General features: G+C 32.8%; 1 protein-coding gene across 11 annotated transcripts in view; it reads left to right on the forward strand.

Moving 5' to 3' along the window:
* Positions 1-16,904, forward strand: part of LOC118735420 (sodium/hydrogen exchanger 6) — a 145,506-nt gene that overhangs the window by 122,973 nt on the left and 5,629 nt on the right. For 2 of the 11 annotated variants that reach the window (XM_036465146.1, XM_036465150.1), the window contains 5 exons: positions 957-989; positions 1,875-1,934; positions 2,353-2,492; positions 7,620-7,728; positions 8,297-8,455. In XM_036465146.1, coding sequence (XP_036321039.1) covers positions 957-989; positions 1,875-1,934; positions 2,353-2,492; positions 7,620-7,728; positions 8,297-8,455 — 501 coding nt within the window. Of the gene's footprint in view, positions 1-956; positions 990-1,874; positions 1,935-2,352; positions 2,493-7,619; positions 7,729-8,296; positions 8,519-9,576; positions 12,693-13,319; positions 13,801-16,904 lie in introns of those variants that run through there. The other 9 variants (XM_036465151.1, XM_036465147.1, XM_036465148.1 and 6 more) reach the window with 9 other exon arrangements.

Here is a 16,904-nt window from a genome sequence, read left to right on the forward strand (position 1 = left end):
TTTTTTCTTATCAACAGCATCCCAAAGTGATATTGTTTGCCCATCATGTTTATTTATTTATTTTTATGAATTTTCAAATAAAATACAGTTCATTCCTATTTTATCCCAAATGTAATACTTTATAGAAAACCAGAAAAAATTCAGCAAATTTTCATCCAAATTTCAAACTTTTCTCAGAAGTGTTGAAATGTTTTATAGCGCATTTATTTTTAGTATAATAATGTGTAGTATCAAGTGGTTAAAAATTACGGTTGATTTTTTAGATTTTTTTTCTTGCCGAAGGTGCTGCGATTTTCTTCCGTAAATAAATAAATTGTGTTTATTAGTTGTATACGTAAAAATTCTAACACTTCTGAGAAAAAAGTTTGAAATTTGGAAGATTTAACCTTGGATTTAGAACGGGCTTTTAATTTAAAATTTGTTTTAAATAAATAAATAAACATACATAAGTGGCAAGCAATATCACTTTGAAATGGGGGTGCTATTGATATGACTGATACGTACATATGCACGTATTTTGCTTTAGTAAGACTATAAAATGTAATAAAAAAATGTTTTTAATGTTTACAACGAAGTTTATAATTTTTTTGCCCATAGTTGTATATACATAAATGTACAAATACTTCAATGCGTGCATCTATAATTTGACAGTAATATCCTGAGGCCACACGAAATTGTGATGCTACTCTCATTATTTATAAAAAAAAAAATCGTATTTAACTTTTTAATTGCACCAATTTCAATCAGACTTTTTCGTATGTAATATTTTCTATGTAAAGTTGTGAATTATTGTATTGAATTAACTGATCGATTAATTTTCTTTATTGCAATTTGAATTCTCATATTTTTTCTATGCCTATGCCTACTGTTACTACCGCATCATCCCTACACATCCAATTAACTGCAATAATAAACGAAAATACACCAAAATACGCAAATAACATTATCAAATAAAGGTCTATAATTCAATGGAAAATACAGCGGCTGCGGTATGTGCACTAATCATTCATAAATTCATACTTATCTAAAGAAATACTATCAAAAAAGTTTACAATTGGAAATTTTACGGTTCTGTTTTTGTTGGTTTTGTGCTATGTTGTTAAACTCAATCACTTTACTCAACTCTTTTACAGCACACTTGACTGATGACTAACTTTTGGTGGTTATTCCAAACATTTACTACAAAATTATTGTGAAATTTTGACAATTTTATTTCTTGCTTCATTTTCATTCAGTACCTAGTTTCATATTTATTTACATGTATACTTTGTGACAGGAGCTTGCGTATAGTAATTCATGTACATATTTCACATGTGGCTGAGCGAGATGATGGACTAGTGATTAATTGGTCTCAACCGACGACTTGTATAAATGTGTTGGTGTTGGTTGATTTTTCCGACAGGGTGGTAAGATGATTTATTTTGGAACGAATTTCCGTTATCCCTTGTCAAGTTTGGTTTGCAGACAAACCGGTTTCGGTGCCATCTTCAGTGTCATTTTTCGTTCTGTATAAATATTAGAAACAAGTTTGAAAAATTTATTTTATTCAGTAATATTTTTCAAAGTCAAAAATTAAAAATAAATAATACTTAATAAAAAATAATAATAGCGTAAAAAAGCAACAAACATACTGAAACACTCACTCACAAACTTTCACATTTATATTAGTAGGATGATTGCAGGGTAAAAACCAAAGTTTGCCAAAAAAAGAACTTTAATTATCAAATCAACGAAGAAAGCTGGTAAATTCGTTAAAAAACCATGTGTATGTAAATAAAAGATTTCTATCCATTCGCTCAGCTACTTATGTACATTTTATTAGTAAAAATTTAGAGAACTGTAAATTTTTGTGTTTTCATGTACAATACACCCAGTCGATCGATACGGGACTCAATTTGGGCCAGCTGCCTATGTCGCGTCGACGCAGTTCCTTGGTAAGGATACGTGCCTGTAACGCGTTATAAGCCAGTTAATAGTTTTGTTATTTTTTTTACAATCCAAAGTATATTAATTTCATGTTTTATATTTTATTATTTTTGCGTTAATTTACACTTTCCGTACACAATTGCAAAACTGTCAACTTCTATTTATTATAGGCCTCATATTTTATTTCCATTACACAGCATCGCCCATTATCGTATTTTGGCTACTTCTTTTTATATCTTATTTCTTATTTGAATTCGTTATTTGCTTTAGCTTTTTGCAGTTGCGTTACGTTTTCGCTTTTCCCCATTTTTTTATATTTACTTTTAAATGTATGTATGTATGTATGTATAATATTTGCACTGGTTTTCAATATCCTTTAATTGTTTGAAAATCGCTCCAGAATTTTTCTAGAGTTTTAAAAATTAGTCTGATGCATATTTGCAGGATGTCGACGTAGATGTCGAAGGCGCTGGTGGACTTGGTGATGCAAGCACACAGGCGGCCATAAATGCAAAGCGCAATGAGAAGGCATTTTTGGCAAGAATATGGGGAAATTTTGATAGCAAGTAAGTACTAGTTGTTATATTTCCTAAGTAAAACAAAAAAATGCCAACCATTAATATTTCTCACCGGGCACAGTGGGAGCGTTTCATATAAAAGTTGCCCATAAATATTTTAGCAAAAATTTACTTACAATTTCAAATTGGTTTGTATTATAATAAGAACTTTGAAAAACGTTTAAATTGCAATATTTTAAAACAAACAAAGTTAGAATGCTCTAACTCGATATATAAGGATGTACATAATAATAAAAATAATAGATTGGCGCTTACACAATATTTTAGTGTTTGGCCGAGCATTACCTCCAATTTTTGGCGTGCGGCTTGATGTTGACTCCGAACGGCGATTGTATTTTTATGAGAAGCTGTTTTTCACGGCAGCATACACTTGTAGGTTTGCCATTGCCTGCCGAAGGGCGATTGCTGTTAGAAAAAAAAAAAAACTTGTTTACATTTTTCCCTGTGGTATGGTACTGTGCACTGCTAACCACTACACCAGAGCGGACGCCATACATATGTGGATATGCATTTATGTATGTGAAGTAAAAACAGGGTTATATGGTCATATTTTGGAAGGGGTGTTCCACCACCCACATATTATATATCAAAAACCTTTTAATTGAAATCAACCGAAATTGGCATGGGCATTGAAATTGCCAAAGAAACGCCATTTGCTGAAAATGGTTGAAATCGGCTTAAAACTACGCCCCAACTACCGCACGGTTGTAAATGAAAAGTTCCATAGCAAAACGCAATAATTGAACTTGAACAGTTTCTGAGACAATTAAGAAAATGTAATCGAAAAATGTTACGTTTTGATGTAAAACCATAGTTTTAAAGGCCATTTTATATGGGCTAGCCTAAACTGAGCCAAAAGCACAAGCGTTTTTTCAGCCAAGTTATTTGATTTTTTCATGTAAAATAAACCGATTGTAAGCAATGTCATTCAAACTTAACATTGTAACTAAACGTGCAGAGGTGCTTGCTGGTATTTGTTAGCTTCCAGTAGGTTGAAGTCAGAGGCGACATTTAATTTTTTTTGTTTTTCTTAATTACGAAAAGGCATCTGTGAATTGAAGAACACTTTAAAACGACGAAGAAAATTTATTCAAGTTCAACATTTGAGGACGAATTTACAGAACGGCTGTAGCTGAAGGTCCCGGTTCAAATCCCAATTTGCAAAAAAGCATATGTGAAGTGCAGAACAGCGTATTCAAACGAAAAGATCGGCAACCAAAAATGTGTTTAATGTAAACAAAAGCGTGGTTAATATCACCAAATCATCATTGCAAATATCAACCATGACATTGTTAATATTAAATAAAAATCACTTTGATTCCTTTTCAAGTTGAATTTGGTAATATGTATTAACTTTTATCGCTAATACATATGTAGATCATGAAATGTAGCAAGAGATTATCTCTAAAACCCGGGGAAAACACTGGAATTATTGCATTATGGAACTCCCCAAACAAACAAAGGCCGCGGGCATAATGGTATTTCTTTCTTTATTAACTCAAAATAAAATCAGCCTTGTTCGATGTTCTTAGTTCACTTAAGAATGCCAAAAAGGCTTTAAAGTCCGAAAATAGATTAAAATTAGATAAATTTTTTAAGAAAGCGCATTAGCATTGCAAAGTATAACCCAAATTTTGCAAAAAGCATTACATTTTACTTGTCGGAATCCACAACATACTCAGGATAGCCATTAGTTTACCCCAAGGCACATTGAGCAGGTAGTATCAGTAGAGCAGGTGATTTGATTTTTTATAAAATATTTGGTTTCGAAAATTTCAAATATTTTTAAATCTCACAAAAATTCTAAATTGTTAAAATCTATTTGCATATGAAACCTTTTTCCATACAAAACAATTGATTGAATAGATGCTTTTGGAACGATCGCCCAACTCAGCAGCACAACCGCTGATTACTGGGTCTTGCAAAAGATGGATCAATGCTTCGAGAAGTAAACAAATTTACTAAGAAAAGAAAATTGCAAAAATTATTATATTTTTTTCCAATTTCAATTTTTTATTTATTTTTTTTGTATTTCACATGGCACACTTTGATTTAGAATAAAAAAAATTAAGAACAGTTTTTGACACTTTCGATACCAGAAGCAACAACAAAATACACGCAAATGTTGTTATTGTTTTAATACTACTACCTGTTTGATATACCTTGATTTACCCTAAACTAATTTTGAGCCGCTGATTCCGAACATATCCTTAGATTTTTCATTGGGCTATATAAAGGTTGCGAGTTTTCTATAACTTTTAACATACAAAATTTTAGACTCCTGCCGTAGTGCGGTCTGGTTAACGCGTACTTTAGGTTAGTTATGCTGGCTGACCTTGCGAGGTCTCCATAGACGAATATAACGTCCATAGCGGTAGCCGGATACTAGGCTTGGGTAGTTCTTGAACTAAATGAACTAAATAACTTGTTCATCTCAATTAACTAGTTCATAAGTTCCGTCTTTTCATTGAAGTAAATATGTCAGTGCTACAATTTCTAATTTTGGATCACGATCCAATTATTGTTGGCACGAACGTATGACGTGTATTCCCATTTTTACAGATACGTTTTAAAGCGCTTTTGCATTGTTGCTACTTCAGTTCGTTGCAAACGAGTTTTTTTCAGGGGAGAGAAAATTCTAAACTAGCGTATAACGCTTTTAAAAGCAAACCAGCTTTCTAATTTAATGTTTTTGCATAGCAATATGTAAAGCTGGATTTTCGCTTGGAATTAAATGGCAAAAATTGTAATGACAAAGTTGGGCATTAAAAAAATTCTTGTCATTACCTTAAAAAAATAGTCATTAAATTTATTTCCACATGGCATTTTTTAAAGGCCTCCAATTTTTTGTAATTTCAATGCCAAGTGGAAATTCGGGATAAATGTTTACATATCGTACATACTATGTACATACATACATACATATCGTCACCTGAATTGCAAAAAGACGTAACAAACATCGTCGCGGAAATACAAAAAGTCGCAACTTATAAAAAATGCAAAATTCAGTTTTTGATTGATATGATGGATTTCATCGAATCACAACTCCCACATCATTTTATGAAAAAAAAATAAAAATAAAAAATTAGTCACGACTTTTTTCATTTAAGTTACGATGTTGTTACGTCTTTTTGCATTTCAGGGGACGATATTCTTGTATTTATAAATTTGTTTTTGTTTTTGTTCATATACTCGTTTATTTGTATTTTATTTATACGAAAACTGTAAACGATTGAAACGGTGTCAATATTAAATATGCTACGTATGTATGTAACTAAATATTTTTGTGTTATAAGAACAATGCTAAGACTGCATAATTTTTATGTGATTTATGTTCCTAAACATATTTATGTGCGTTTTTTATGTTTGTAAAAGTAATCCATGAATTTACAGTGGTGGAAAAATAAATAGGGACTAATACTTAGTATTTTTTTTTATAAAATTATAGCTCATTATCTAACAAAAATCATTTAAATTCATATTTCAAACTTTGTGCAAAAATTATAAAAATTCTGCAAAATTGTATCTAAATTTCCAACACTTTAATCAATTTTTTTAGAACTTTTTTGAGTATGCAATTTTATTGCCCATTGAATTTTAGTAGAATGAAGTGTAATGTTTAAGTTTCTAAAAATCACGTGGCAATTTTTTTAACGCATTTTCTTCCATACGAAGTATGTTCGACAATTTTTTTCATAATTTTTCCAGGTTACTGGGATATTGTCGTCGGTGCCACATTTAACGATTCCTGTAGAATTTGTTAGGACGAGGAAGTAATACAATCAGTTAAGTACTTCCTATGCACTTCATGTGGTATACGGTTCAAATTAAGTATTCCTGGAGTACTATTTCGTTGAGAACCTGGACAGCTTAGACTTTGCCCCATGACATATGTCGAAAGGTTCTTAGGGAAATCCTCTTCTGACCATCAAAATTGGTCTCTATGGACTCTTGACAAAAGCAGCTTATCATCGTTGAGTTATGGTTGTGTTCTCAATACACCAGATCTTTACTAGACCTTTATCCTGTGAATGTATAAGGCTGTTGCTGTTGCTGTGTAAAAATTGCGGTCGGCTATTCTATAGAAACTGCATTAAAATTCGAGTCATTGACTTTCAAGAACTTTCTGCAGACAGATCGAAAAATATCTGAAGGTGGCACAACACCGAAATCGGTTTATTCTCCAAACCAAATTCGCAGCTCTATCTTTGATTAGAACTAAAAGTCTAGTTTGACGTAAGGAGAAATGTGATGCTTTATCCATTGCCGAGTTTAGATCCAACATCGATGTGATGCTGATACAAATGGGGCTCAATTTGTGATCAACTATATTTGTTTTGGTTCATAATTAATTTAGGAAATTTTAATTGAAAGCACCGACAATAAAATCCCCATACAAATCTTCGATTATGGTTAAAACAGATCATGTTTTTGTATTAAATTTTTTGTTTAAAATCTCTTTTCTGCTTTTTTAGTAGGGTTTTTAGCATGTTTTCTTCTCCATGCCAATTGATTGTGAAAGATATGGACTTGAATAAGCGACTGGAACACGCCTGTTTGTTAAAAGCACACGATTGCGAACTCGCGTTAATGTACATTTGCTAATGCAATAGCATGAACGCTCTACGAAAACATGCATACATATGTACGAAAGTGCTAAATGTTGCATTTTAAATGCAGGACAAACGCTGCATTATTCTGGTCGCATTGCAGAATTTTTTTGTTACGTGGTCTAATGTACATACATATGTATGTTGATAGCATTTATATCGATAAATATGTCGATAAGAATATCGATAAATGTGTATATAACTATATCAATAAATATTTCGGAAACTATAATGATAATTATTTCGGTAACGATATCGGAAAAACTCGATAACTATGTATATCGATAAATATAAGGACCATTAGTCCGATAAATATACATATTTATGTACCTAAGGCGATAAATATCTATAAATACATACATTAATACCGATAAATATGAGTACGTATCGATAACGATTTGTTTCGCAGCAAAGTTTCGCAATTTCTAACCTAAACCCACATACTTTTTGGCTTCTTATTTCTTATATTTCATTTCAAATAATATATTTTCTTTTTCTCACACAGGTATATGAAACCATTGTTGACGCATTCGCGACCAACTTTACTTGAGACTTTACCTGTTTGTTGCAATCCCGTGGCGCGCTTACTCACCACAACCGAGCAATTAACTCAGGTATAAATAAAACGATCGACTAGTAGTGGCATAATAATTAAAAGACTACAAATTTTTTGCCCACTTGAGCTAACTAACAACTACCTATTTTTTATTTTTTATTATATTATTACAATCCTATTGCCATCATCACAAAAGCCACTAAGTGACATTTTTGAGTGTATTTATTATTCCGTTAATTCGCTCTCAGATACCGTCTTAAAAGGGGCTTCAGTGGCTTTCATATATAAAAAATTTTATTTTTATTTTTTACTTGCGCTGCAAAGACATCAAAAATGTCACCTGATGGCGCAAATGCATAGTAAGCCATATGCACATACCTATTTACATACATACATATGTATGTGCGATTTTAAACTTTCATTTCCCCCATTTCTTAACATCTCATTGCATGCAACTCGTACTTTTGGCTTCGGCTAATACATACCACTTGAATAACTTCACATGCAAACACATACAAATAAATACATGCCTGCCAACAACAAACATACATATATACATTTGTATGTACCCCGTAATTATCACAATGTCAACTCCAATTATGTTCGATTGCATTGCGACTCGTTAGGATGGTGGCGGTTTGCGACGCTCTGACTCAGATTCGGACATTTGTATTGATGATGAGAATTTTGGTGCGTCTTCAACGAATGGTAATGGCGCAGCTGGTGCCAATGGGGGCAGTGGTGGTTCCGGTGGTATGGGTCCGCGTCGCAACTCGATAAATCGTGTAAGTATACGCTTTGTCGCGGATGATCGCAGCCTCTTTGCTAGCTACAAAAATCGTGATTAAATTAAATATACATATGTACATACTTAACTTGTACTGACAAACTCGCACGTACATAAATACATGCATAGTGCATATGTACAAATGTGACAGATTTGGCGAGGAAATGTTAAAATAGATTGGTTAATGACATGAACTTTAGTGCTAACCAAATGAGAAATTTAAAAACTTTTGTTAGCATTTATTTTTTTTTTTAAATTGCGAAATTGCGTTATTGGATTTGAGTAATAGAAAAAGAAGTTATTAACTGACAAAAACGCTTATGCGTATGTATAAAGTATGTAGCAATTTTAGCACAATTAATATTTTTTCAAAATTTTCAAACCACTACTTTTTTAACCACTTATTCGGAGACATTTGGCAGTGCGGTCTGCGACATACTACTTACTTAGTTGTCATTGTAGTCTCTTAAAAATCCCATATTTTTTTGAATTGTACAAATTTTTCGTAACATTCGCTAACTTTTTCACTTGCTGTATAACAACAAATGAATAGGAGAAAGCACTAAAAACTATTATTTATAATTGAATTTAAAAAGAAATGGATTTTGTTATGTATTTTTTTAGTTTTATTTTGTTTGGATTTTATTAATAAAAATTTTATTTTTCTTATGAACTACCTTTTTGCGTTGAACGCAGCACATTTTCAATAATCTCGTAACAAACTTATCACCTACAACTTATGTACTTAACTTTATTCTGTTAATACGGTTAATGTTATTGTTATGTATTTATTGTTATATAAATATTATATATATTTTGCATGTGAAATAAAGCAAACATTAAAAATTAACCTAAATATGATTAAAACAATTTTCTTTTTTTTCATCTGCTGTATTTCTATATATTTTCTATTCGAATAACCCACCACATATGGACACTTTGTTGTTAAAATTTGAACTTAACAATACTAAAATGCGAATATGTTTTACGTATTTATTATACTTCTATGATTTATTCAATTAAATATTATTTATATGAAACAAAAAACATATTTACAACTTGTAATAACCAAAAACACTAAACCAAAAACCAAAACTTACTTCGAATCTACGCTCATAGCAAGCGAATTTTTTAAATGAAGCTAACCAATTGATAACAGATCTTAGTTTAGTTACTAATAATTTTATGTAAAATAAAAAAAAAGTCTTATAGGTTAAACAATTGCTTAATTGTAAAATATTTCTTGTACTTGTATTCAAATTCACGTACACTATGGACCATGGTACATACAACACACGAACATACACACATATGTATACGCATTCAAACCCCCTCGCACTTACATAAGTATCACACCCAAGATCACTCGTGCATTGTATTTATTTAGATTTCTCCACAGTTTCATATAAAAGCTAAAGCATTTCCCCGATAGAAGGTAGAACTTAAAAATAGTATCCGGTACAATATCACAGCTTCGCTTTCAGTCGCTGTGGCCCCGGTGGCATATTTGTCTAACAGTCGTTATTCTAGAGTGTACATTACACCGTACTAGAAAAAAAAAATATTCGTCGTACACCTTCGAAATTTTGTAACTGTATTTTGTGTAACCCAGCAGAAAATATTATTTCAGGACCACTTCAGGACTTGGTTAGGATCGTTTCGGAACTAGTTCGGCATCTTTCCGTGATCTGTTTAGGAGCTTTTCGGGATCGTTTAGCTACCTGTTCAGGACCATTTTCGGACTATTTGACTAGTGCGGGATCATTCTGGGACTAGTTGTGGGCTATTTTAGTTCGCGTTATTTGCGGGGGTAGTTTAGGACCATTCCGGAACTGGTGGAGAACTCTTTCAGGATCATTTCGGTAGTAGTTCAGACGATTTTTGGACTGGTTCAGAACTATTTCGGGATAGTTCATGACTATTTCTGGACCATTCTGGGGCTGGTTCGCGATCATTGTGCCACTGGTAAGGAACCATTTCAGGACGTTTCGTGACTTGTTCGAGATCATATCGGAACAAGGTAACAACTTTTTTAGAACCACTTCAGCGATCAGTTCGAGATCATTTAGCTTAGTTGAAATTAGTTACGAAGTGATCTTCGATTCGAAGACAATTTCGAATATTTTACATTTTTTCGTCATAACTTCGGCATTTATAGTCGGATCTTAAAGTATGGTACGCCTTTTTTTCTGGAGGAGGGCTATCAGCTGTTTATAAAAGTATGAAAAGTCGTCAGAACCCACAATAGAGTGTAGGAAAACTCTAAACTAACGGGAAAATAAATACAAAACGAAGGTAATGTGGGCACCAGGATATAAAAATAGTTTGGATTCTGCGAAGCGGATGAACTTCCATAGTCAAGTACATGCTTATCGACCGTAAACACTCACGAGGCGCATATATTGCAGGCATCGGGCAAGCTTTGGCTTAAGTTAGAGCTCCTCCACATCAAGCTTTTATAGCGTTGCGACTTTTGGCTCTCAGACCGTAATAAATATACAGCTTACGAGCTTAATAGAGTGCTGAAGCCTGAAAATCACTGAACGCCTGATAAACTTTGTAAGATGTTCCAGTCTTATGTATGTACTTCAACTGGGAATAGGAATCAATGCGGGCCACTGACTTCCGGAATGTACGGCAGCGGAATGGACTTTCTGGCATATGACTACTGTCGCAACTGCCGTGACGATGAAGAAATCGATATACACTTGCTTTGCTACTTTTCGGGTCTGGCTAGACATGGGTTGAGATATCTCCATTAGTACTTTTTCAACGTCTGGCAGACCTGAACTACTCGACGAAAATATGCAAACTACATAGCTTCATTCGACAAACTTCAGTGGCTCTATACTTAGGTAAACTGTCGGAAGCAACATTAAGCCAATTAAACGATCCCCTTAGACCTACAAAAGTGTGCCTCCATGCAGTATATGGATGCGGGAAGCCAACAAGTATCAAGAACGTATGTTGTTATGTAACAGTAATGCGAGTTTCACCCTCTATATTTTTGGAGTACCTACCGACGTGCCCAGAAGTCTCGTGGCAATAATTCGGTGGTCATAAGCAATAATCGCCTAAGTCGAAAACACTGAATTCGAGAAAAAACGTTTTAAACATTTGGATTGTAATGCTATCCTTATGGTGAAACCAAATTTGTTCGTTTCGTCTATAGCTTTTTAAATAGCCTAGCTGGCGAGATGGGGATTTCACATACACATGGAATAGTAGTTGCAGAATACTCATATCTTTCTTAAGTCGACTTAAGCAGTTATTGCTTACGACCACAGAATTTACAAAATAAATTAGGGATAATGCCCATTGAAGGATTGAAAACATTGGTGACCTAGTCTGGCCAACAATCCACTGAAGATCCCAATCAAAAGCAGTGCTGCGCCCACCACATTCGAGTTGCTCTGAACCTGTCAAAAGCGTATTTCATCTGTATTCGATTAGGTTCTCAATCGTCTCATTTGCTGATGGTTTCTGTGTAATGCTACCAGGGAACGATTTTGGCGAACAATAAGCAAGTTCTTGTGAATAGTTACATACATATATATGTATATACATATATCTCGGGAAGATAAATAGTTGTCAAATCCATGATCATTCTATTCACTACATTGAACGGAGAATGTGGGCCTCTCGAACTGGTCCTAAAACTCTAGTTAATAAAACTGTTGGCCAAATCTCCGTACGCTGCAGCGTATGGGCGCCGACATGGTATGGGGCATAGCTAACAGCTTAACTTGCACGGTAATGCAGTATTCGAGTGTTTAGAAATCTTTACTTTAAATATTTAGAATATTTATGTGGTGTTTGAAGAGGGTTCCCACCTGTTTAAAAAGTTGATTTCAAATTGTTTAATAATTTCGACGATCATTAAAAGGTGTTTACCAACCGAAACGGGTTTATTCGAAACTTCATTTACAAGGGTTACCACTTATTTGAAAAATCAAGTTCAACTTAATTCATCAGTTAGTTGAAATGTTTATGCCAATGTCAAACGAAAGAGATTTAAGAAGATTTTAGTTTGAAAACACTCTTGAGAAGGGTTGCCACCTGTTCGAAACGTCGAATTTACTTAACTTGTATACAAAATATACATACATATATGATATACTTAAATAAGAGTGTCAAACGAATGAGTTGTATGAAAGCTTTAATTTGAGAATACATTTTATTAGGATTGCCAGCTGTGTACATACATGTGTATAAATATAATATGAGAAGACATTTTTTTGAAGGTCATCAGATCTGCACGGTTCTTTCGGATTTCAAAAACGAGATGTCAAATTAAAAAAGGGTGATTTAAAATCAGAGCAACCGATCCATGCGAGCTTTCTCTCCACCCAGAAACGGCTGAACGGATTTAGATGAAATTTGGCACACGATTGGCTTATAACTGCGACTAACATTTCAAATATTCTTTAAGTTTTTGAAGAGGGTTGCCACCTGTTGAAAATTTTAAATCCAATTTTGGCGTTTTAACGCCATGCGGGTTCACTAGTAATATGAGATCAAAACACAACTTTTTTCTTCATAAATAAAGCAAAGCTAGGAATGCCAATAAGCTGACTTTGTAAACTCTCCCTTATTTTGGGAACCCTATTCCGGCAGCCTTGTATTTTTTTCTTTTATTAAGTTAATCAATTTTGTATTCATACATTTAATCTTTATTTAACCAATCTCTGTCTTTGCAAATTTTTACATAATCCCTCTTTTTAATCTCTTCTCAGCTACTAACCTGTATTTTTAATAGCCCTAGCTTTTTTAACAAATCACTTCTCCCGCAAGCGCACTTACGTTTTTAATTTAACATATTAATTTTTGTATTCCATGTTTATTTTCTTTCTTACTTGCAGAGTGAGAACAGTCTACGCGCCCAACATATATAACATTAGAAGCAAAAAAAAGAGTAAAAACTACGAGTGATCTTATCTCATTTGTTTGTAGGCAAATTTATGTGGGTTTTAACGAACTTTTCTGTATGTTTTGCTTGAGTTTGGGTTTCTGCACTATTTGTTTAAAAGCACCATATATAATTATGAATATAGTAAATAAAATTTAGTTTGAAGCTCTGTTTAGGTAATTTGAAGTTAAGAACGAAACAATCAATTAGCTACGATGTTATGTCCACCTATTACATACTACTTATTTATTTAACTGTAATTATACTTATTAAGATACTTTAAATATTTACATATTCGAATACTATGAAAAAGTAAACGACAATTTGATTAGCCGTTGTCAACTTCCGTATTGTGATTTATTTGCTTAATGGTTTATTTAAATTTAAATTTATGTTGTTTGTCCAACTTAAATTATTGTAAAATATCGTTAAATTCAAAATGTAGTAGACTCCGAGTGGGTTCGAAAATGTTTATTAAGTATTTTACAATAAATGTTCAGCAAATTCTTTTAATGTAATTTAAAATTGATTATATTGCATGGGATCTTACGTTTTCACGTTTTCACGTTATTTATCAAACAAAGGTGTTCGTCCTGTGATTTAAAAACTAAAGTTTATTAAAGTTTAACTTAAAAATAAAGTTTATTTCAAGGCAGACTTAATTATTATCCATTTGGCGTCAGTTGGCACTTGGGTGGTTACAGCGCCAAACAAGAAGAAATTAATTTGCTGTTAATTCTGGTTCCCAAGTAGACAAAGTTAAGTACTAAATACATACCTCAAAGCGATGAACGTCAATAGCACTGTGGGTATCTGGAAGAGCACTTGTTTGCTGATAGATGCCAATTTCGGAAAATGGCCATTTGAAAATACAGGTTCCTCATTTTCAAATTAAGAAAAAATTGGATGAATCGATTAACCGATGTTATCTGCAGTAACATTTACTGTCAGTGATCATGAGCAAAATTACAACAGGAAAAAATTAGTAGATATAAAATCCGCATTAAATGAGGTTCATCGAGCCTATCAACATTATATCGTTAAAACAACAGGTCTCTGTGGGGAAAAACTCGATCATGTAAAACCAACTATCTTGTGAATGTGAATACACCATCCGCTAAAACAGACAGACTATACAACTATGGTCTATTATAGACAGGCTATTCATCGAGAATCAAACAAAACCTTCGGTCACTCTCACCCCTTGAATTCCACCATCGGATACCAACGACACCTATCGCAGACGAATAGCTTATTATAGCAGGTTAAACCGTTCAGTAAAATTTGTGTAAGATGCCACTACGATACTAACTACCTCTTCATTTGCCCTCTCCCTACAGCTCAAACCCATCGGATCAACCCTTTTCCTGAGCCTGTCATTAGATGAGAATGACGGCAACATAGTCCGATTCAGTGATTTAGGCTGAGTTTAGTAAGCTGTGACAATAAAAGAAAAAGATTTTCATACGGTTTTCCCATGGTGTAATAATAACAAGGTGACTTAACCTCACTTTTTCGGCAGGTCTATTCCGGTCACGCATTTTAAAGTACTAGAAAAAGTACTAATTATTTACTACCTTTAATCCGTTGGTGCATACTATTTCAAATTAAATCTAGAAAAATGAATATATGTTTGTATCGGCAGCTCCACACAGCTTGGACATATATTGTAACTTTAAAAAAGTAAAAGTCGTAAAATAAGGCAATTTCCTATAAGACTTTAAATGATTTTCTAAATAGATTAAAACACACAAATATCGATAATATAAGCGAATTCCTAATTTAACCATGCAGCCACTCTGTTCTAGTGTATCAGTAGTTCATTTGGCTCAATATTATGACAATGCAGCAAAAGTTATTTAATATAAAAAAGCGCCTTTCCATACGATTTTTTTGTACGTTTTTTTCCATTGATAACCACGATATCTTTTATTTTTCTACTTTTTGAGGACAAAAATTATACAAATCCAGCAATTTTAAATATTAGTATTGTTCTGAAAACACCAAGCTCTTTAAAAATCGCGATAAAACGAATAACTAAAATGGAGTATTTTAGATACTATTTCCCAACGAATAGTAGTATAAAAATTGAGACCGGCAGCACTGAAAATAAGCATGCCGATCTTGTCAAAATCACAACAAACACGTCGCTACTGACAACACCTTGTTATTATTCCACCATGCGGTTTTCCTTTAATTTTTATGTCATTTCCTGCAGTGGAAAATTTTCCAATACATATTGAGATATAAAATTATTAACGTTGCAGTTCGATTCTCAATAAAATAAGTATATACTTATTTAGAATGCTTAGATTCTAATACATATATAAAACACGGTTTATTCGATTGTAAAAATCCGGTTTACCAGCCATCGGTACTTTTCGCACGGGAAAGATCAATGTTGCTTCATAATTCTCGAGAAACATTCGATCTGACGATATCGAATCCTCATCGACGATGCTATATTTTTTCGAAATAATTTACAGCCTGTAGCCTCAATACTAATTGGGTACTTTGTGCATAAATAAACTAACGGGAAAATTGAATTGTTCATGGGACATTCGTTTTTATATTAACAGGTAGCACACACATATTTAACATACATATATATAATTGGGGTCTTCACACCGAGCTTGGTACTCGGTGACTCGGTGTTCGAAAATATTTCTCCATTTATTTTGTTTGTGTAAATTTATTTTATTATCGGCTTACCGATTATCGAATTATCGCTGTGGCAAGCTAGGTTGGTAATGAAAATGGGTGAAATCGGATCAAAACTACGCTTGCCTTCCATATAACGGTATTTTTGGAAAAAACGAAAACTACGATATTTAAGTAACTACTGCAGCCAAATTACTAAAATCGGATATATAGAGTGAACTTTAAGCAAAAAATTTAGTACTTAATAAATTTTTTTAAATGGGCGTGGTCAAGCCCAACTTATTACTGTTAGCCCCATTCAAAGATTCTTTGCAACTTTTTGACATTGGAAAATAAATATTGGTATTTTCGAATGGTATGGCTTGAATTTAAGCTATATTTTAAATAAAAACAAGAAAATGAGTCGATATAAACGTGATAATAACTGTATTTGCATTGAATTCATGGGGTGTTTAAGCAAAATTAATATACGTAGCACAATAACTTACACACTAACTGCAATAAGCGTTCACATGTTGATTTTCTTTAAATTATCAAAATGTTTTTGAAGTTAAAATCTTTATGCTAATTTTCCATAAAAGTATTGTTCATGCTATCACTAAAACCACACAAATTAAAATGTCAAACTTTATAAAAAATGTAGAAAGACTTAACAAAATTTCTTACTTTTTAATAAATTCATGTCCTTATGGAAGAAAATGCGAAAGATCGTTCAGATATAAAATTAAAAAAATCAACTATCATACTAAAATTTCATATCATATTCATATAAAACTGCTAATATTATATTCTATCAGATTCAGAAGTAAAAAATTTTGATGAAAATTTGTTGAATTTTCCTAAATTTTGTAAGAAGTTTGAAACTTTAATTTATATG

Source organism: Rhagoletis pomonella, unplaced genomic scaffold (genome assembly GCF_013731165.1).
Source record: "Rhagoletis pomonella isolate Grant_MI unplaced genomic scaffold, Rhpom_1.0 Rhpom_scaffold_00003, whole genome shotgun sequence".
In the NCBI taxonomy this organism is placed as follows: Eukaryota; Metazoa; Arthropoda; class Insecta; order Diptera; family Tephritidae; genus Rhagoletis; species Rhagoletis pomonella.